The 23,474-nt window shown below is 36.0% G+C and overlaps 1 protein-coding gene across 2 annotated transcripts; it reads left to right on the forward strand.

The window, feature by feature from the left end:
- The first annotated feature begins 663 nt into the window (after positions 1-663).
- On the forward strand, positions 664-21,781 carry cep128 (centrosomal protein 128). 2 transcript variants are annotated; one of them, XM_077712230.1, is made up of 23 exons: positions 664-1,304; positions 2,068-2,154; positions 2,427-2,556; positions 2,739-2,854; positions 3,120-3,211; positions 3,980-4,052; positions 5,160-5,246; positions 5,360-5,434; positions 5,586-5,712; positions 6,315-6,454; positions 6,992-7,063; positions 7,316-7,501; positions 9,335-9,523; positions 9,585-10,043; positions 10,800-10,961; positions 12,054-12,218; positions 13,098-13,154; positions 13,622-13,814; positions 15,667-15,716; positions 16,956-16,979; positions 18,868-18,981; positions 19,191-19,299; positions 19,916-21,781. In XM_077712230.1, exons 1-23 carry the CDS (start codon positions 1,134-1,136, stop codon positions 20,002-20,004), a joined length of 2,967 nt encoding a protein of 988 aa, XP_077568356.1. In that variant the 5' UTR covers positions 664-1,133; the 3' UTR covers positions 20,005-21,781. The 2 variants fall into 2 exon arrangements, with proteins under 2 accessions (XP_077568356.1, XP_077568357.1); XM_077712231.1 differs by having other exon boundaries at positions 9,374-9,523.
- The last annotated feature ends 1,693 nt before the right edge of the window (positions 21,782-23,474 follow it).

The following is a 23,474-nucleotide window of genomic DNA, read 5'->3' on the forward strand; positions in this document are numbered from 1 at the left end:
TTAAAATCAGAATACAGTGTATAGTAGTAAATGATAGTTTGTCTGTCATGCAACAAAAATTTAAACATGAACTTTTGAACTCTTATTTTAAAATTCTCATTTCATCTCATCTAATTTTCTGGGCTTTATCCCCACTAGGGTCACGGAGGGTGATGGAGCCTGTCCCAGCTGACTTCGGGCCAGAGGTGGGGGACTGCCCGAATTGGTGGACAGCCAATCGGAGGGCACAACCATTCACACTCACGCTCATACCTATGGGCAATTTAGAGTGTCCAATCAGCCTATCATGCACGTCTTTTGAATTTAGGAGGAAACCGGAGTACCTGGAGAAAACCCACACAGGCCTGGGGGGAACATGCAAACTCCACACAGGTGGATCGACTTGGATTTGAACCCAGGTCCCCCACTGGGAGGCCGACGCACTAACCACTCATCTACCGAGCCACCCATTACTTTAAATTTATAATTTGAAAAGGCAAACTATATAAATATAGACAAATAAAAGTAACACGTAAACAAGAATGACTTCCCACTACTGTACATGGACAGTATGTACTGTCCTGTATGTCACTGTATTTTATTTGATTGTCTCAGAAGCAAACTTGCAATTTTAGTTAGTGCACAATCGAAGTTGGACTTCAATTCCCAGCATACCTTTCTCCTCGTGTGTAGTGGTTTGTTTTTTCCTGGCGAGACGCGGCTAGTTTAAGTTGCCATAGTAAGAGGATGCGCAAATTAATTAGTTTTTTTATGACAAAAAAACTCGCGCGTGTAAACGATATATTGTTCGAAATATCCTAGTATTTTTTTTCATATCTGATGTAGGATTTTATGTCTGTGATGGGTTTGCATCAGTACCAACCAGATTTAGTTAGCTAGTTAGCATATTGGTTGTGACACTTGTTGCGAATCAAGGGGAGCATCCATCCTCTTTCAACTACTAAATGGACAAACATTGAATGGGCAAAAGCAATCGGAATTTAAAATTTTCCTCCTCATAATGTTTTCGAGGAGTTTCAAACCGATCTGTTGCAAAATCTGCTGAATTTCATTACACATGTGATTTGTTTGTTGCTCATCGACACATTCCTACTTTGAATGCATGCCTAGTATTTCTGAAAGCATCAAAAAATATGGACACATCAAGTGGATCAGATTCGTACGATAAAGTACGTGGACACAGGCCACAGGGACGTGAAACCCACCGCAGACCACCACGGGAAAGAGGTCGAGCAAGTGGGCGAGCAGGTGATGGGCGAGCTGACATTTCTAACAAGATCAGCACATTGTGCAGCACTTTGCAGGTAGAGCACTTGTATTTGTACCTTTTTATCTACATGCCACAAAAATAAATAAATCAAATAAAAATCTAAGTATTTTTAAGTAAAATTCGAAAGGGTGTTACTGCCATCTCGAGTTATTACAATAAACCAGGGGTAGGGGAACCCATGGCTCTGGAGCCACATGTGGCTCTTTTAATGGCGTGTAGTATATGACTCTCTGCCTTTTTAAATCATAATTTTTCTTCATTAGACTCTTCTGCATGCATACTCTCGTTGATTAGCAACAGGGAAATAATATTCTCAAAAGAATTCAGACTTTTTTTTACTTTCAAAGTGGTGAAATGAATAATAAATGCTCACATTTTCATGTATTTTTGCTTTTAAATTCTGAGTATTGCTCTCAAGGAATAATGTTTGAAAATATGAATTGTTTATGGCTCTCTGCACTAAACGGTTGGGGCTCATTAATCCAAATATAACATCTCACAAAGGTATCCAAAGTAACATAACATTTGAGAATAGGGAAAAAAGTCTTCCATTTTAAAACAGCGGGTGTACAGATACAATAAAATTCTCACAAATTTCTATTTCATTTTATTTTACAAATCAAGTTACAGCACCCATCAAAATTGAAATCAAATACGAGTGAGTAGAGCAAAACATGTTTTTGATGCACAGTAGCATTACAATGGATACTTTTATCTGACAGTAATCACACAATCACATAACGTCAGTCACTGTGTGACCTTCAGGAGCCACGTAATTGCTTTTGTCTTTTTGGCAGGACACTAATCGGAACTTGACCAAGGTGGACCAGATGCTGGGCCAGTACAGAGAGCATACCGATGATCAGGCAGAGGCCATGGCTTTGGTGAGACATCCGTTCAATCCATTTCCAGTGTAATGAAATTTTATTACATATTAAACAGATGGCGTTCAAATTATGCAAGGTTTGGGTCATCTCATTTTAATATTAGTACATTCTCAATTGGAACCTACTGTGGAAATGTAATATTGTGCTTCCTGAAATTAAATGAGTGACTTAATTCAACATTAAGTTGAACTCCGTTCCTTATTTATTATCGTGCAAGTCTTGGCTTAAATGTAGAACCAAGCTTCAGCCATCTGTTTTCTGGTTTACAGCTTCGGGATAACCTGGAGGAGTCTATTAGTCAGCTACAGGCACAGAGGTTGAGCAGAAGCAATGAAGCTCGTGGCAGTGCTTCTGCTTCCAGCATGCATTCCAGTGATCTAGATGGTTGCCCTGGTTCAGGTACAGACTGTTCTGCATCTAAATTGTTTTAAATCTGTTTAATAAAGCTGAAACAGGCATTGTGATGGAGCATAATTGTGAATTTTATGGATTTGACTGACTTGACCACTAGACTTCATTTATACATGTCAATTTTATCACTGTTTTATTATTTTTTAATAAACTGTAATGTGGGTTTACAGATAGCCGGCGTCTCAAACCAACATCACCACTAAAAGACTATACGAGTACATCCGGTCGGAGGAGGTCTCACTCTGCAAGTGTTCATTTCAAGAATAGCAGCTTGTCAGGACAGAATGTAAGTTTTCAAAAAGTTGCTTTGTTTTTGCTTTGTTTTGACATATATGGACTTTAAATAAAATCTAAAGGAGCATTTCACAACAACACTGGGTTTGTTTATTTTTTTGGATTTGAATATTTAAGTACCAATATAAAATAATTGAAATATGGCAGTTAATGAAGCTCGTCTTCTGGTTTTACAATGCCTTGGTTTAGTTTTGCCAGTTAATATTATTATTTTTAAAATTATTATTACTATTTTTAATCTATTTGTCCCATTACAGCTTCATGAACTGCACCAGTCCTTGAGGGACCTGCGTTGTGACCAACAGAGACTGTCAGTGGACCTAGATCGAGAAATTGTCAGGAGAAATAGGTAATAATTGATGCACTGAGTAAGTGGTCCTCCATTGCCCACCCCGGAATTCCAACTGTAACAACAAAGTAGATAGCGTGACGTTGGCTCATTGAAAATTAGATCTTGGAGCAAAAGTGTGAGTGCCCCTGGTGTATGTGTTTATTGGAACTAGTGAAATTTCTTGCACTTTGTGTCTTTTTATATTTGTATTAGCTTTAGTAATTGAATTGTTCGGATGTACCAATAGCAATAATGCATTCTATCTCTTGCATTGAAGTTTTTAATTTGCTCTGAGAAGCTCTTGAACTTGTGAACTAAGTTTCAAGATTTAATTTGATGAAGGGTCGACAGTAGATAAAGAAGATAATGGTATTTTTCAAAGTTCTTTAAGGGAATAGTGAAATTTCCAAGAGACACATTTTGTCTCAACATCATTAAAATTAAGTAGAAAAGCCTATTTAAAGACCCTTCCCTCCTGATGTTGTGTACTGGGTCAAATTGAGAATGTATTAAAAAAATGGTAGCAGTGAGATTAGTGTGTTCAGAAAATGAATTAATTAATAGAAAGAGATAGACGTATATTGTCAGTAGAAGGCTTTGGAATTGTTGAAAATAATTATTCTTCTTCCTCATCAGATTAATGGTTTAATGGTTTGGGCACCCCGGGTTCGAATCCCACTTGGTGATATGTGTAAAAAAAAAAAAAAAGTTGTGGACCAAAACTGTCTATGCAATTTTTTATTTTTTTTGCTGTGGCGAATAACTGTCTTTTTCTTTTTTTGATAGGGCTGAGATTGATACTAAGATTGCAATTGAGAGCCTTTCGGATCATATGGCACCTGTGCAACGACGGGCCTCTGTAAGTTATTGCTTTTTGTTTGTTTCTACTTTGAACTTGTTAAAGCAAGTTAGCCTAATAACTTGTCTGTAGATGAAAGACTGAAATACTATATATATATATATATATGTATATATAATATGGCCAAGAGCTGTTTTTATATTGCAGTCTTATAGTAGAGCACAAGGGGGCACTCTGTTGCTTTATTATTTTGTAATACTGGCTACCAGTGGTTTAGCTCATGTTTTGCAATTTACAAGGCAGTTTCCAATTCATTAATATCCTTTGACACCATTGTATCTTAATAGGAAAGAGGCAAAAAAAAATGAAAAATGCATTTTATTTATAAATATATATATATATATATATATATATATATATATATATATATATATATATATATATATATATATATATATATATATATATATATATATATATATATATATATATATATATATATATATATATATATATATATATATATATATATATATATATATATATATATATATATATATATATATATATATATATATATATATATATATATGTATATATATATATATATATATATATATATATATATATATATATATATATATATATATATATATGTATATATATATATATATATATATATATATATATATATATATATATATATATATATATATATATATATATATATATATATATATATGTATATATATATATATATATATATATATAATATATGAGTAAATAAACATAAGAAAATCCATTTTACATAAAAAAAATCAATGTTATCACTGGAGTTGAGGAGAAGAGGGAAAGCACAGGGCACATTTATTCTCCACCAATGGGCCCGCTGTGATGTGAATTAAATGGCTGATGAGTCACTTGGGTAGATGTTATAGCTTGCAGCTCATATAATTCATCACCAGAACCAACATATACTGCATACGCGTAATGGGTGGGACTGAGTAGGATCTGAAGCCTCATACATATCCACCATTTTTCCAGTGGCTCATTTGAAAGAGACAGCGAGTTCCGATGATGTCATACTAAAGCACCTGTCATGTCGCATTGTTATTGCTGTAGTGCTCCAGTAACAACACGTTCCAGAGCTGTACGGTTGTTTTGCAGAGTTTGGAGAGACATGCAGTCAGTGTCAGTGAAAGAGAGGACACCATAATGTCCAAGCAGCAGAATTCAGAAAAAGAGAGATTCAAGGTGACTACACAGTTTTCTTAATTTCTCCTGATTAAACTGCATCACATTTGTAAGGGGTTCAATGTACATTTTGCTGACATCATTATGTAATAAGATCTATATACTCTCCTCAGATGGAGCATGAACTGGAGAGAGTTCAAAGACTACTTGACCAGTCAGAGGACAGCAGGGAGTCATTAGTTCAACAGGTTTTTATCCATTTTATTTTTACTCTGCTGTGTGTGAGTCTGAATGCAAACAATAAATCTTGAGGTATCCACATGGCAAACTCCACTCAAAGAAATGCCAAAAGGTTTAATTCATCGATATTTTTTTCCATGCTTGGGTCATGATTCACAGGTGGACAATATGCGTGGGGAGTTACTGAGAACCAGGAAGGAGAAGACAGAGCTACAGAAGGCCTGGCTTCAGCCTAATCAGCCCATTCACTGCAACTATCAAGGAAGGGAGGAAGAACGGTTACGAGGTAAGCAATTTGAAGGTAGTATTGAAGGTGTCAGGAGTGTGATTAGGCACGTTGCCTTTTTTCATTGTTTAGTTAATTCATGTATCTTTCATGGCTGACTAATAAAATGTACAAAGGTAAGTGGTAGATACTTCCTTCATTCATAGAGGTTAGTTAAAAATAATTGAGCAAACGGGAGCATTTCATTAAATTCATTTAAAATTGTACTAAAGTTTTATTATTTTGCATCAGTTTGTAAAAAGCCTGGATGTCTTTTTACAAGAGTTGTGCAGTTATGTGTGTGGAAAGAATTCTTTTTTCAAGCTACTTTAAGAATATAATGAATATTGAAATAAAACAAAATTCCACTTTGATTTTTTAAATTTTATTTCTTGTTTGAAATTGAGAACTATTGCGGTAATATGAACCATTGTAAAAATCAAGATATTTTGACATTAGAAGCAATATGGCTGCCACAATATCTAAATAAATATGGTAGTTGTTTTTGTCAAAAAAAGTAAGTACTAATAGGAACTAATTTGAAGTAAAAAGAACATTAGGCTGATTTTGGGAAGCTTTGGTTTTTCACAAAGTCTTGTCTTTTCTGTATTGAATTTGTATAGTTGGTTCAGACATGGAAAAAGAAGTAGCAGAACTCCGAGCTCAACTGCACAAGGTATCGGTCAACAACGAGGTCGAGAAGCTGAAGAAATCTGTGGAACGCAAGGAGCGAGAGCGGCTTCAGCTGAGTATCCAGTTGGAGGTGTGTGTGTGTCACGTGCAGTATTTCAAAATGTATTATAAAATTGAGATCTAAATCTTTATTTACGTCATTTAATTCAAATGATTCCCTATGACATTTAAACATGTAAGTTTGATCGGTAGCTCCTTTTTAGTAATCAATAATAAAATAATAATTAAAAAACTAATTATTGTGACAATTTTAAAAAAATGGGTTAACATAGTTCTAACTATTCTTTCTTTATATTAACAGTAAAAAAATGCAAATGCTGTGAGTTGACTACATCAATTCCTGGTGACTCATCAGCCTCTGACTAACCGACAATACTACTTGGCCTAAATACTTCAACTTCACAGTTATAACGTCGAACTATAAACTTCAAATTGATTTCAGGTTGTTGTAATGTAATCTAATATGAAGTATCTGTGGACTATTTCTTTGTCTTGTTCAAAGGAGAATCCAGTTTTCAATTGCTTGTTTTCAGCTTTCTTATCCTGGAATTGTTTTTCTTTTACTTTTGCACACTTTAACTATTTATATTTTGTTTCTCTGCAATAGGGCTTGTCTACAGAGTTGGCACGGCGGGAGGAACAGCAAGTGGAAATGCTTGAAAAACTTAAGGAGATACAGGTATTTCTAAGTTTCTTCAGTTACTTTGTTAAACATTGATTAGCAATGGTTCTCTGTTATCCTTTTTCCTGAAAGGTTACAGTATGTAATATCATGAAGTGGTTCAACATTGACCAGATTTTGATGGAATATCTTTAATGTAAATAACATTTTATTCTAGACCTAAGAAGAAAATGTGCAAAGATGCCAAGAACAATACTGCCTACTGAGCAAAAGCACTTTTGAGGAAATTAATCTTGCCTTTCTTTTCAGAGCCGAGGGAAGACAGAAAAAACTGAGACTGAGGCATTACTCCATGAAAGTACAAGGAGTAAAGAAGAATTGAGAGCTAAGGCCCAAAAGGCCGTGCATCAGTGGAGGACAAAGTGCAGTCGACTGCAGAGGGACCTGGAAGAGGCCCGTACCAATCTTCGACTTCACACTGAAAAGGCTGCTCAGGTCAGTCCAGTCAGGGATTTTTATAAATAGTGCCAGTCTTAAAATGCATTTTGGAGTATAGAAAATATCACATCAACTAATTTCATTGAAACCCAACTGTGTTAACTTGAAAACTTCAGGAACCCTGATTTCGAATTAAAGGGTTGATATACAATTACATAGCATACTATGCTCCAATTTTGAGCTATATTTAGAGTCATTGCAATTCATAAACAAGAGGTGAGAAAAGAATGAAAACTATCGTAGCCGCTTTCGTTATTTTAAGATGACATAAATCAGCTAAACACTAATTTTCCAACAAATGCAGTTGCTAAATTATTAATAGTTTTTATTTCATCCAATTTTTACATAAATGCCTTTCACTGGAATTCCCTGTAAAATAAGCACAAGGGAAGAATTACTGTAAACTCTTCTTATACGCTATGATGAATAATAGATGATGAGAAAAAATGTTCTGTTGCTTTATATTAAAATTACTAGTCCACTAAAACAAATGAGCATGTTTTACATGTGCATATATGCATGCATTTTTAAAATGTTTTTGTGAATGTTTACTGTTTACGTTTAGAAAGAAATAAGTATTAAACGGAGGAGTTTAAATTCTTATATTGTGCAGGATTGCTATCATGTTCCATAGTGAGATGGCCAAAGGTGGTTGGCATTTGTTGTAATTGTAGCCCTCGAACCTATTGTTCTACTCCTCTGGGGAGGACTGTTATTATGCATGAGCAGGTATTTTTGGCCATGCAAACCCAGGTTAATGTGGATGGGTACAGGCAGGCAAAGCATCACATAGCAACAGTAATTGCTGAGGAAAAAATATACATGGGAGAAGTTTAGAGAGGCCTTGGAGAACGTTTTTCGAATAGAAAGGACAGACGTGGTATCTACAGGTAAATCATCACTGTTGGTTACATGTAAGGTTTGTAGTATTGACTTCCCGGATTTGTTATATCGGACCTTGACTTGGGGATAGAAGGAGACAGAGCTCCTCATGTCATTTATCCACATTTAGTGAAGAAGCAGAATCTAGAGACCTGGAGGGTGGATTTTTTTATTTCTGCTGGAAAGGTCATTGAAAAGCTCTTTGAAGTAGAGGCAGATAAAATGAGGGAGTCCTTCAGGCTGGATTCAGAAGGAGTAGTAGTTTGTTTTTTTGTTCGGCCTGAATATTTTCAGTTGAATCCTCAATGGGACCTTGATGTTTTGCTTCTCTGGAATTGGAACGTTTAGCATTTGGTTTCCCCTGAGAGATGCTCTTGAAGTGTGGGGTATTAGTTTACTCTGCATTTCCAGTAGCCTGTTGGATTTTCCTTTGTGGAATTTCTAAGCTCAAAGACATTATGATTTGCTGAATTCTATGCTCAATCTCTGCTTTCTCCAGATTTGATTCTATTGGCTTTTTCAGGCCCTGATCTTCAATTAATATCCATCAGAGTGTGCAACAAAATTGCTTGGATGTGAATATTTTTGGGAATATGAATTAATTATAATTTAATTTCCACCTTCCAGGTTAATAATGATATCTCATCAGTTGTTCAATTAAATGATTAGTATGTGAGCAACAGCAAAGTTCAGTCAAAGACAAAATCTCTCTTGCACAGACCTGGCAGCTATCACTTATCGCAATGCTGGGTACGAGCCCTTTGAATAACGAACTGCATATGGCATAAAGCCATTATGTCGCCATTATTCTTCCTCCTGCCCCTGTTAAATATTCTTTGAGTGTGTCTTTGTTCTCCACAGTAATTCTGTCCCCATCATCTTCTGTATTTTTTTGTTCCCTGTTCTATTACATGCCTCACCTCATACTCTTTCTCTTCCTTTCTCCAGGAAGCAAAAGAAAAAGGGAGCCCCCACTCTCAACTGAAGGCATTGAGCCAGCAGGCTGAGGCTGCCCGCAAAGAGCTGGCTGAAAACCTACAACGTTTGGCCCTGCGTGAAGAAGAGCTACATCGCAAGGACGTCTCGCTTTCTCAGAGCTACCAGCGCCAACTGGCTGTAGAACAGGAGATCCGGGAGGTAGGCTTTAGGGTAATTTGAAAATACATACCCAGATTTAAGGAGCATTTTGTAATTATAGGTGAGGGAGTCCTCTGTTGCCCTTCAGATGGAAGTTCGACGTCACTTGGACAGCCTGGCGAGACTAAGGGAAGACAATCAAAGACTCGTTGAACAAGCTGATACACAAGCTCTTCTTAGTATGAAAGATCAAAATAAGCATGATGAACTACAAGACTCACTAAATCATATGACAGCAGCTCATGCCCAGCTATCACAGCGTTTGACAGTAGCGGAAGCTTCCAAGAATGAGTTACAGAAGGTCACGGTGAAATTACAGGCCAAGCTGGCTATGGTTCAGCAAGAGCCAGACACATTGAGGCAACAGCTTCAGCTGGAAAGGGAGATTCATCAGAAGGAAGTGGTCAACCTGAAGGCCACCATTGAAGAAAGCAGAATGAAAAATAAGGAACTACATGAGATGCTGGTATTTTGCCGTCAACAACGTGATGAAATCCAGTCACATTTAAATGCTGTTCAAGTAAGTTTAAAAGGAAATAATTATATATCTATTGCGAAGCACAAGGTCCAAATATTGATCTATTATCCCAATCAGCCTTCAGAAATGAACTTCAACTCCCCTTTAAGGCCCTTTGAGGAAATGCTGTGAAAATTATTTTATTGTTTATAAGGTGTATGGTCCTTCTTGATATGAATTAATGGAGCACATATTTCTGTTATCTGCCATACGTACTGGAGCTCATAATGTTATTTTAGTTTCGTGAGGACAAGGGCATGTTCTTGAATATTTAAAGTCCCAGCCTATGGGTGCTGTGCATGTCCCTAAGAAGCCCACCCAATCGACAAAGAACATAGCTAGCAGCGTATATTCATGTTTAGCTATAGTCAACTTTCGGGGGAAAAAGCTTAAAATAGCAATTTTCCCTGTCCTTGTACTCTCTCGATTTCCTTTCCACTGTATCATCCCTTTTCCTCATAATCCCTTCACTTGTCACCTGCCTCTAGCTTTAATATAGTATTTATCGTTTTTTTCATTCTCTGTTCCCCTCCATCCCTCTTTTTGCTTTTTCCTTTCACAGTTTGTCAGTTCATCCCAGGTTTTAGTCAATGATAGTCCCACTCTAATTTGCAATTAAAGGGTTTCATGATACACTGTCATTTTACAATATAGATGAGTGCTAGGATAGGGTACATATTGATTGATACATTTAATTGTGTCCAATTATTCCATCCCTACGTTTATGATGATCATTAAAACACACCTTCTGTCCATTAGGAAGTTGCAGTGTCAGACAAGAAGTTGTGCGAGGCACTGCAAGTCAAGTTGGACAGGATGAAGGATGAGTGTGATAAGCTCTCTGCAGACCTGCGTTTAAAAGAAGATGCGCATGCAGTCCTGTACAAAAACTACCAACTGCTTAACTTGGAACTGGAGGAAGTAAGTACTGTCATTCTATTCAAATTGAATATGAAAGGACTGGTTAAATTGAGTTGAAATACCTGCTTCAATATCATGTAGATCAAGGGTTCTCAAACCTTTGCTTAATAGTTCAAGGGGCCAACCACCCGTGATCTATCTTTTTTTTCAATTCAACTTTAATTGTAGTGTTTTTCTATCCTTTCGTGCTGGGATGCGCGTTCCCCCACTGGCACAAGATAGAGATCGTATGCCGCTTCTCTTTGCTACTGAGACATTTCCTGCCTCATCACCACTAAAGGGCACCAAATTAAAGCATATCACTTTTGAAGTGTCCAAGATCAATGTATCACTTCATGAGCAGCTTTCAGAGGCTATTGCCTTCACACATTAGTTGTCGTTAGAAAGACAAATGCACTGATTATAAGAACCAGATATGCATCATCAAAATTAGACAAAATAAAAGCATTGCACATCCTCCAGTGTTAGTATTGCTCAAATCCAGTTTTATTTCACACATATTTTGTTTTCGTGATAACACAACCAAGTATTCAAGACAATGCCGTGTTCAGGCGAACCTTGGTATACTTTGAAAGGTTATTTTTGTGCCATATCAGCACTATTTCAAAGGGGCTGCTACATAAAAGTGGAGGTATTTTACAACAGCAGATGGAGGCTTCACTCTCCCCTGACAGGCTCTATAAGTAAGATGATCTCTTCAGGGCATCTATGTATTGACTCTAAATTGGCTGAATGGAGAAAAAAAAGGAATGTTCTTTATGTAACGTGGGTAGTTTGTCACTGGGAGACAGAATGATGACCCACAGTCCCCAGGCAGCCTGATCAGTTAGTTCCTGTGGCCCTGACATATTAATTGACTGTGCCCTGGAAGGAGGCCTGAAACTATTGACAGAATAGACCAGACAAAGAAGGTTAACTAGGCCTGTTTATGTGGGAAGAAAGCAAAACAGACTCAGGGATTACACTGTAATTTCAAAGTGTTGTCCGCGTCTTCTTTTTCTAAAACTTACATACACATTTTGTACTGTGCTACTACATACTACTACAGTAATGTGTATCCTGAATAACTCATTGGTCTTATATCTTCTTTAGATCCGGTCAGATGTTAGGGGGCATGCAACTGTAACCGAGCTTATCAAACTGGAACAGAAAGTGGCACAGATGGAAACAGAACATGGGTTACTGCTTTCCACCATCAGTGAAGAACTAGATGTTACTCTCCAAGGCTTCCCAAGGAATGGTGACAACAAATATCAGGTATGATTGTTGTTTGCTAATAGATTTAAAGTACTACGTCACGCATGCATGATCAGAAAAAGACCAATGCCTGTTGTTTATACTGTATACGTACAGTAGTCTCTTCTGGTACTTCTACTGTCAGCAATGATACTTTGATTGATTTGATCTGCAATGGTTGATTGATACTGTCTTATATAGGGTCAATTTATTTTATTTAAGTCTGACATGATCGTACAACTAACAACTTTTTACAAATATTAACGTGAATTTTTGGTACTGATACAGGTGTGTATCCCTAACCTCTGTACATGTTAATTTAAAAAGACGGTATATTAATCGCAAATGGATACTAAAATAATGGACTCAAAAAACAATACTTTTGTGGAGAAGTCAGCATTTGGTGCACATTCATTCCCACCAACAACACTTTCAATTCTCAGACGACTCTCCCCTGCAGCAGGGTTCTTTTTGATCCCAAAAATATTTGTATCGTCAGTCATAGTTTCTTCTGTGCCAAGTCCTTGTGGACCCGACCACCACTACAATCCACAGATGCACTTTGAACCTTCTGTCAAGCACTTGCTTGGAATTTCTGTTTAGTTTCAACCTGGTTTGAAGTGACAGTTTGAAAAGTGTCCCTGGTGTTCATGGAAGAATGTTGATTTGTGTTAAGACCTCTAACAAAATGTTTCTAAAAGGTTTTGGCCTCATCTGTTCATCAAATCTAGTAATACTTTGGATAACCTAATTTCGGTTTAAGTTTGCGATAAATGTCTATAAATGTAATTTGTTTTATTTTACCAATGTGGCATTGGGCTTTGCATGCAGTATTAGAAAAAAAAGGTTGGTTTGTCATGCAGAACATTACTTTTCACAACTACTCATTTTTTTTGACAGGCAACTAAGAAAGCTACTTTAGAAAAAGACTCCTCCTTTTGGCATGCAGAAATAAAGGTATGACTTTTCTATGTGGTGGATGTGCTTAGCAAATTGTGTAGATCACAGGTAGAAAAGATCTGTTTATTTTAATCATTTGAAGTTTTAGCAATTTAATTATTTTTGATGTCAAAGAATTGGTACTATGGAAATACATTAAACATATATTCTGTTAAACTCGACATTATATTTAGTACACTATGGTATGCATATGAAAACATAGTATTTTACAATGAAATTAGTTTACATTTACTAAAAGAAAAACATTAAACAGATTAGTCTTGGCTAATATAACTACAAAATGTATCAATATATAAGTATTTAATAACAGTCAAAATTCATCATTGTTTTTTATTTTTAACCTGTTGAAATTCAGTATTGCTGCTATGTCTTATTGTCATAGAGTTTAGACATACACGTCTATTCTTTCTCCAAATTCCACATTTATTACATTTGTTGTGAATTCTTCAACTCTAACTGAGCAGTCAAAGATACGTTGGCTGCGGGAGGAGATGCGGGAGCATGATACAAAAGAACACCACCTAAGGAGGCAGCACAAGTACACCAGGGATGAGCTAAAAGCACTCAAGCAGAGCCGGAGCACAGACCGGGATGCTCTTTTGCAACGCCTAGAAGAAAAAGAAAAGATGTTACATTCCATCAGCAAAGAAAAAAAAGGTACACAATCATTCTGCTGCCACTGCTGTAATGTCACTCATTTAACTGTTATCTGTCTGAAATCTTCATATACCACCATGCTGAAAATGAAGTAAAACCAAAAGATGCAGAGAAATTGATATTATATGAATCATCAAATAAGGATGGCATTTATTTGAACCCAATTAGAATGGCATGCAAGTTGGATGCACTTCTGCCAAGGCCCAACTTTTGAGATTTGATATATATATATGTATGTATGTGTATATGAATGCGTATATGTGTGTGTATAAATGTGTATATATGTGTGTGTGTGTATAATATATATGTATATCAGAACATCAGAACAAAAAGTGCAAATTGAAGGAATTTAATCCTTCCAGATTACCCTCATCAAATTTATAAATAGGCAATGTAATCAGGCAGCTGTGTAATTAAAATTGTCAGTAATAATTTGACCTCTTTTTAATGGCTTCTTCTTAACGTTGTAATTTTTTTACACTGTTTCAGCATCTCCGCCTGCTTCCCCTTTTCACCTGATCGTATCTGTTAAATGTCCTCATCTTTACTTGGGCGCGAGCGCCCTTCTCAACATATGACATATTTAATCTCTTCATTCGCTTCCTTCCTCCCATATCGCATTTTTTTAAACCACTCAGGAAAGGCATTATAGCTTTTTTGAATTTTTTTTACCCAAGGCACAGTAAGAGAACATGAGCAATGCTGGCCCCAACATCTCTGTTCATTCATTAGGTCACACGATCGAGCAAAATCAAATCTATTTGATTTTAGATTAAAATCACTTATTTTTTCAGCACCATAAGTCTAACAATCAGTGCATAAATAATTTCTTCTCCAAAGTTCTGGTAGTCACAAAAGTAGCTTTTCAATTACAATAGCTGAATACTTATAACCTTTGCTACACCATAAACTCGTCCATCAAATTCTAATATAAGCCTTTTTTTTCAATTAAAGTCATTTAATTGCCCACCTCCGGCGACTGGTTGTTAATTGCCTGAGTCAGCAAAACTAAAGTATATTCCCTTTTTTATTATTTATCTTTATTCCTTTTTTTCGGCTCGTATCTGGAACATTATTTGACCTGACATACAGGCAATACTCATTTAAAAATGTTTCTATGCCTGAGCTAAAGCTGTGGCTTTTTTTTTTTTTACAACATACAGTATCCGACATTGAATTTGAGATGAGCAAATAAAATGTTTTACACACTTAACAAATAATGTTTGCGGAGGCATTTCCAAGGGCAAATGGTTTCAGGAAAGCAGCTGGAGACATCAAGTGTTTTCTGTTATTTATTTATTTTCATCAGAAGGCACTTAAAGCTTAGCAAAGATACATTTGAAACCATTTCCAATTCTGCAAGCATTTATTTAACTTTGTTTTTGTATTGCAAGTAATGAGGCACAGCAAGTGTAATCACTGAAACACTTTTACTTTCCGAGCATTCTCTTGATATTGATTTAAAATGCATTTGATCATTCATTCTCATTTTGATTAATGCTGTAACGCCTTGCTTGCATTTAATTGAAATAGCTTACAAAGTTAAATTAGCACAGCATCATGCAATGTGTGTAAACATTGCGGTAGTGGGAAATAAAATCCGTTTCCAAATAAGGATCTAATTAGATAAACAATCAGTGATTGCAACAGAATATAATTTGGAGCTGCAATTAACATTGAGCACAAACTAGACTTGCATATTATTATTATTATTATTATTTAAATTGAGTTGCTCTTTGTTGTGGATCGTGTTTACTGGTTAAGATTGCCACTTCTATAACATGCAGGGAATAAACATTTGGCAGAAGAAGAAAATGGAAACTAACACATAAATATTGCCTTTTTTGTTTAGAACTGCTCGAGGTGAATCGTAAGAAGGATGAAGAAGTGAGGAGCCTTCAGGTATGTATCCAAACTAAGATGCAATCTAAATAATACAAATCCAAGATATTTAATTACAGAATATTTTGTAGGGGTATTATAAATAGAAGGACTGCTTCATTTTCAATATACAAAAAGATAAGTCTGCCTATTTTAAAATAGCAGATAGGATTACTATGCCTAAAGTCTGATGATAAATATTAGCAAACTGAAATCATGTGGTCATAAATTTCTTCTAACTTTAGTCGAGGTTACTATCCCAAAACAAGGGGTGTTATAAATCACCACACAACAACAAATATTGTGCATAATATACATACTTTTGTATGCAATTCATGGCCATGAACATCCACTCTAAAAGCTTGAAATGAATTACAATATCTTGTTTCAGTGCCATCAAAGACAATAAATGTTGAATCCAGCAATTGAAGTCTTTGTTGTCACTGATGCTGCAAACGCAAACAAGACCAGAAAAAAACAACGATACCGATAATGATTCAAATATTATTACTATCCATCTTTTATCTTGTTAAGACACATTTAATGCTGTGTCCAGCAAGTGTATCAGCTCAAGGAAATTACTCATCTTAACTAGAAAGACCATTCTACTTTATTTTTAAGTGCTTTATTATCATATTGCATACAGGATATAAATAGCTGCTGTATTCTTTGAAGTTTTGAGTAAGGACCTCTGTGATGTGGCGCTACACACTTGTTTTGCAGCCATGCCTTGACGAGTAGTTAATTAAAGCAAGTTTTTCAAGCCACTGGTAGCCCTGTTTCTATCCCCATGGTGCAACAATGTCTAGCATCACCTTTACAAAGGTTGAGTGAACCCCAAACACCTCCCTTGGCCTTTGCTCACTACCAGCAGATATATAAACCTCCACTTGCCAAGAGTTGAAATCCTGGAATCCATCTGCTACTACTCGACAGCACCTGGCAAAACTTGTGTGCAATTATTCAGCTGTCTTGTACCCAGTCGAGCTTCTAATTAAGAAAAATGAGAAGAGGAAGATGTAGAAAGGAAATTGAACTGAATGGTGGGTAAAGGGATTTTTAGAATGGAGAAGGCTTCTTTAGAAAGTGCCAATGTTTTTTTTAACCCATGAGGAAGAAGCAGGTGTGCATAAGAGTGGTAGTGACAGAAACATTGAAATGCAAACTAGTCATTGAATTATAGTATATAATATATAGTATATAGTATATAGTAATCAATTTGCTACAGCACATTTTTGATTATGCATTTTGTCTCTGCAGGGTCGTGTGTTGGATCTCAAGATGGTAAGCTCTTGTTTAGTGAGGCTAATATGTTGCTTCCATTTATCTAAGAAATATCTTGTAGACTAAATGTGGGGATTTTATATGTTAAAATTCTGTACTGTAATGCTGTTTTCTGCTGATGGTTGTGCAGAGCAGTAACATTGTTCCCAATCTTGGAATTCACTGTTAAGTATTAGAGGTATTTTAAAACTTTCTGTTGATAAAACATAGTAAATTCTCATAGGGGGACTGAATTAGTTAAAAGCTTGTGGATAATAATGGGTCAATAAGCCTCCTTTTTTGAACCCCTTATTTTAAGGAAGCATCTTATACATTCTTTCAAATTAAAATATGTTTTCACTTCATGGCAAAGTTTGTCATAATATCGTTGCTATGGAGGAGGAAGCAACTTGCCGATGTTAATTTGGTTAATACTTGTATTTTGGAGCTATCGAATGTTTTTGTGTAAAGTATAGTTTTGGAAATAACCTATAATTTGTATTGGATTCATAAGCTATAGTCAATCGTTTATATAGATTTGACTAGATCCAAATAGACATAGTTATCTCTTCGGCTTTTAAGAATTACTGAACACTCAAGCTTGTTTTACTCAAGCTGTCTGTCTCTCTTGTCCCCTCAAGTCTCTTGCCTGTTAGCCATTGACTGCAGACCACCATCAAGTTCAATCATTTCTGCAACAGTAGAATGCATCGACCCACTTTCCTCTGTCCGGGCGAGTGTCATCTGCGTGTGCCACTGTCTCCACAAATGTAGCAATCAGCATTGCACAATGTGACAACCACATCTTTTCACCCAGTTTGCCATCTGACTGAGGGTCAGAAGTCTATTTAAAGACGCAGTGGTTAACAAAAAAATCAATAACTACAAGCAAACTATAACTATAATATAGGAGAACATTATACATTATTTTAATAGTGACCCAATGTCCTTGCATTGAATGAGCATTTGAGTGTAGGAGATACACATAGTGAGAAAAACCCAATGTTTTCTTCTAACTAGAAGAATAACAATGCCAAATTTTGTCATTGTTAGTGGACAGCTTCCATCATCTTTGCAAATACGAGTATGTCACATGATCTGGGGCTGTTATCATCCACAGAAATCTGGTGCAGCCGTCGGATGTAATCATTTCTTCAGATGAGCTTTCAACTGGAAATGATGCTTCATTTCACTTTTCTTTTCTGGGGAATGATTTTTCATAGCTAGGCTGCTAACAAGCAAGTTTGCAGCACACTTAAGAGAAGGAAGTTCATTGTTTTTTTTCTTGCATCCTGGCTTTTACCCATAATTTACTATTTGTATTTTATTGCATCCTTTTCCTTAAAGATATTATATGGTAACCTTAAAAAACTGATATAAATAGAAATACTTTGTTAATTTTATTTAACTTGCTGTTTTTGTTAAGTGAAATAGAAACATAATTAGCTGGATCCATCTCATTAGTTATAAAGTGTAAATGCCAAATAATCGAACTTAAACTCTCACTAGACAAAAAAGAACACAATAGTAGAAGTGCTGTATGAAGTGCAGCCTAAAATACACTGTTAGGAATTAAATAGTACAATTTTATGCATAAAATATAAGAATTTAGTTTGTAACTATAAGACAATAGCTTGGTCCTGATAGTCATAAGGCCTGGATAAACAAATGTATAGAGCTTAATTTGAACTACATAACAATCGATGGTTTTTTAGTTTTTTAACAGAATTCAAAAACCGCAAGGGACTACTCTAACTCAATTCCACATAAACATTATCTGACAGACATTTTCAAAGACTTGGAGGTATCGGTCCTTTGTGTTAGGCTGGCTTCGTTTTTTTTTTTTTTTTTTTTTTTCGAAAGACTATACAATTCAGAATAATACATGCCTTCCATCTGTTACAAACAGGAATCCCAACAACAGAAGGAATTGGTTGACCAACGCTACATCAAACACAAAGAAATTGTCTGGGACCTGCAGCACCAGCTTGATGAGTCCAAACGCAAAATTCACGAGTGCAGGGTATGAACACATACATCTCATTTTCTGAAACGCTTTATCCTCACCAGGTTTGTGGGGGTGCTGGAGCTTATCCCAGCTCGCCTGTCAGAGGTGGGGGAAACCCTGAATTGGTGGCCAGCCAATCGCAGTATTAAATAAATTTGTGAGGAAAAGCGCTACATAAAATGAATGAATGAATGAATGATTGAAAAAGTGAATTTGTCTTTTAGGAGGAAAAGTTGGATGCTGCTTCCAGGAGTCTGAGGCGAGCTGTGTTGGCTTCCTCCATTGACACCCCCGATGCTGTCCTCAATGGCACTGGAAGGGCTGATACACTTGGTGAGTTTTAATCTTTTTGGGGTTTAGTATGTCACTTTTTAATTCTTCAAGATGTTGTCAGGTCATTTTGGTCATGAAATCTGCATAAAAATGAGTGCTGAAAACAGGGAACTGGGAACAAGTCACTTTTGAATCTGAATTATAGGCAGAAACTTCTTTGGATTTTTGAAGATTTTGTTTTAAGCCGGTTTAAACCTTGTTGTCGTTAAGACCTGGAACCCAGTGCTGTCTCTACTTTCTGTCCCACCATTTAAATAGGCCTCGCGAGATGTACAGAAAATAATTTTAATTTAAGGATAGAATACAGTATCTTTCTGGTCCAGACTTATAGAAATGGACTATCCAGGGATGGACAAACTATTCCAGAAAGGGCCGTAGTGAATGCGGGTTTTTGTTCCAACTACATAAAGAAGACATTTTTTTAGCTATGTGTTGTCCTACAAGTGCAATACTGGATTGTAGTCAAGTACTTCTTGTTTTCTGCAGAAATCTCATTGAGTAAACTGTCTCTGCCTGGCTCAGTTGGAACAAAAAACCTGCACATATAACCACCCTTGAGGACTGGTTACCTGGCTAAAACATTGTTTTTCTCTCTCTGTTTTTTTCTCTCTCTTAGCACCACACAAACGTTTAACCACCTTCGATTTGGATGGCTCCACAATGACCAAATCCCTCACAGATCCTTTGCAACTCAACCACATATGAACTTTTGTTTTTTGAACTATCTATATTGAACCAGTGCTAAACCGCAACACAGTAAAGCAGTTTCACTGCACTTGTGTCAGCACTAATCCTTCTAATTCGCTCAAAAACACATCCATGGATGGTGCCAACCTCAAAATAATGTGACATTGAGACTACAGAAAAGGGTGAGTACTGATTCATTTTATCACAATGAATTTAATTTTCTTTACTTAGTTATTTGTGCCAGTACATAAAGTTTGTGCGCATATGCCACGATAATAGTTGCTGCAATTGCTTGATATAACACAACTGAAAAGATCAATAGTGCCTTTTTTTTATTCGTTCTTGTCATGATGGTGTAGCATATTTAATGTTTTATGGATTTGTAAAATAAACACTAAAGTCTATTTTTTTTTATGAACTGTGAATAAGTGTACGCACAACAAATAAATCCTAATGGGGCCTTAATGTTTGTTTTTCCAAGGAACCCCTGGTGTTGATTCATTTCAGTATTTTGTTTGCTTTGCAGCAAGAGACTACTGCTTCCCCTGCCAAGATATATATTTTTTTTAGCAATCTCTCTTCAAATATTTATCTGGCTAAGTCAAAAAAACAAGATAACTGATACCTTTTTATGGAAACAGATTGCTTTACCTGTATTACTCTATTTTTGATCATCTCTTTTTTTTATCTTAACAATCTTTTAGACTTTTGCAGGAAATGTTGGGAAGGTTTACATTATCTTGCTATCTAGCAATGTTGGTGTACAGGTAGGTGTTTTTTTTTCCTTGCTTGGCCTGTCGCACCTCCATGAAAGTAAAAGATAACTTCTGATGCTCTTATTTCTATGAGAAAATATGTTTTTTTAAAGAAATAAGAAGTAAATGGGTAATTTAGAATAAAATGGAATTCGGAGTAGTGTACACACTTAATAACCGGAGATGGGGATGTAGTCATAATTAGCCAATTACATTCAAACTTGCGTAAATTGTTTGAAGAAGACAACTGACCCTATCTAAAAAGTGCCTACACAGCAAAATATTTAATGTTATGCTCAGCTCTTATCCTGTAGTATATGGGATGATAACGTCCTCTTTTAATATGCGTCTCGCACTTAAAATGTATGGATAGCGGACTTCAAACCAGTCAAGAAAATATATTTCTTTCTAGCAGTCTGATAAGAGCCTGTGAGGATAGCTAATCTATTTCCAAACAGATTGCGGTCAGGTTGAGATTTGCACGTTCGTGAATAAATCATATTTTGTAGGCTTAGCATTCATTTCCACTCTTGGTTCCCTAATGGGCTTCTTCATACTGTAACTGCACGGCAAACAAGGTGCCTGCTTATCTCCACTGTATTAGATAGAAAAACATATTTAAAACCCACCGATCCATCCCCCTGCTCGGAATGTACACGGTTTCCCACCTAGGTTGAGGCCAATTAATCCAGCTTGTCAGATGACAAATGTTGATGAATATGTTCATTGGCTTGCTCTGGAATTTATAGATGAGAAAATTTGCTTTTTGGTTTAAAACAATGGTATAGTCAAGGTGAAAAAAGGAAATACCTCCTGAAAGTTTGTAAGAAAAAGCTATCTACTTATAAAGGTAGGCCTCAAATTAGTGCAACTCATTATTTTTAAGATCAATATTTTTTGTCAGCTATTTCTGGAACTAAAACTCTTGCATGGGTGCTGTAAAAAAATATTTCAATAACTTATTTGAGTGGATAATTTGACCTCGACTACCTTCTGTAGCCTATCCATGTCTGTTGGTTCCACCAAGCATAAAAATTGAATTGTATTGAATCATTATTATTACTATTTCAAGCCCATTACAACAAAAGGCAGCAGCACAATTAACATATTACTGCAAAATTAAATAATGGATAAGGAAATGCATTTACTTTTTGGGGGATTTTGTAACTAATGTCTTTTTTTGTCACTCATTTGCATATAGAAATGTTGTAACCTGAAACTTTTGTACTTAAAGGCATTCATAAGTAGAGGCATGACTATTTTGTAGGATCTCAGCCCATTGTTTGCAATAATTCAAGCATTTGTTTCTTGTAAAATTCTAAATTCATAGTCATAGAGTCTGTATTCTTGACATCTACAACTTTCAATTCATTCAGAATAAGATCCTTTTAGTAGTCTGTCTTTTTAAATCCAATCGTCTATTCCATTTATCCCCTTTTGACACGTAAAGCAGTTACATTCTCTATTTTATTTGGCCCAATAAAACAAAGCTCTGTGTTTTATGAAGTCTTTTCCAAGTGCATTTTTTTTTTTTTTTTACGAAACTCTGCTAGACTGACTGACCATTTCTTTTTTGTGTGTGTGTGTGAGATTGTCTTTATTTGAAGGATCATTTAAAAGGATGATTTTTCCTTGGACCCATAAATTTGGAGGATTATCTTCACCTGGAAAGTGCTTGCAGATGTTCAATGTCCATCCATTACAGCCGGTTGTTGCATTTTAAACCCTCCTGAGCCACAGTGAAGACATGAGAGTTTGAAATAAATCAGGTATATACACTATGCAAACACTCACATAAAGCTAGTCTCATGAATACATTTTCAAGGCTCATTGAATATTTCCTCACTAAAACAGCCATTAAATGCAAATCCCCTTTTAAGGATCCACTGCTCATATTGTCCACAGCTACTTACCTCCGTTCAGGTGCAAACGAAGGCCTTTACAGCCGTCACCAAGCCGATTCCCATTAGAGAAAAACCTATTTGGCTTGTGTTACAAGCCATTCAATCAAGCAGCTATGCTCCGATTTTTTTCATTTAAACCCGGGGGCGGTGAGTGCATCCAGCCACAACGTCTCAATAGGTTCTGAGTCTATGGCATCATTTTCTCCCTGCTAGCAAAACATAATACATTTTAGTACAATTACCATGCAACTATTTGTATTGACAAGCTGTGGGAAAGTAATTTGAGACGTGTGCATTCAGTGTTTACTCACTGAATATGTAACAGTCTTGGGTGAGCGGTGTCATTTTCACTTTTTGATAGGCATGAGCTGTGCAGAAGCAGTCATGATGACCCCCTGGCAGTGTGAGTGGGAGCTTCATCACACCTCTTTATGGCAGTTATAGTGGGACTTGTGTTGCACCACTTGGATGGTAACAACCAATCGCCCTAGCAACCAGGCCAAACAGAGCGAAGGGACTGCTTGGATTGCACGAGGTTTAAAAACTTGCAAAGATACTAGTAGAGAGAGAGCCCCATTTGGGGTATTTTTTCCTTTTTTGATCCACCAGTGGTTAAATAAAATTGGCTCATGATACAGATATCAGACTACATTATAGAAATCTAGAAAATAACTGTTGATAGAATCATCAACTTGATTCCACGTCGGCCGGACCATTTTAGGTGTAATATTTAGATTTTTTTTATTTTATAAATGGATTAGAAGAACTATATTAAAAGCCCTGAATATTCAGTTTTTTATAGATCTAATACAATGTTTATTTTAGATTT

Source organism: Stigmatopora nigra, chromosome 2 (genome assembly GCF_051989575.1).
Source record: "Stigmatopora nigra isolate UIUO_SnigA chromosome 2, RoL_Snig_1.1, whole genome shotgun sequence".
Classification (NCBI taxonomy): domain Eukaryota; kingdom Metazoa; phylum Chordata; class Actinopteri; order Syngnathiformes; family Syngnathidae; genus Stigmatopora; species Stigmatopora nigra.

Excerpts from the sequence above, each read along its gene's own strand:
- cep128 (XM_077712230.1), top strand. The coding sequence starts at position 1,134 with ATGGACACATCAAGTGGATCAGATTCGTACGATAAAGTACGTGGACAC. Across the intron at positions 2,557-2,738 it reads AGATGGTTGCCCTGGTTCAG|ATAGCCGGCGTCTCAAACCA; the intron begins GTACAGACTGTT and ends GTGGGTTTACAG. Across the intron at positions 16,980-18,867 it reads GTGTGTTGGATCTCAAGATG|GAATCCCAACAACAGAAGGA; the intron begins GTAAGCTCTTGT and ends TGTTACAAACAG.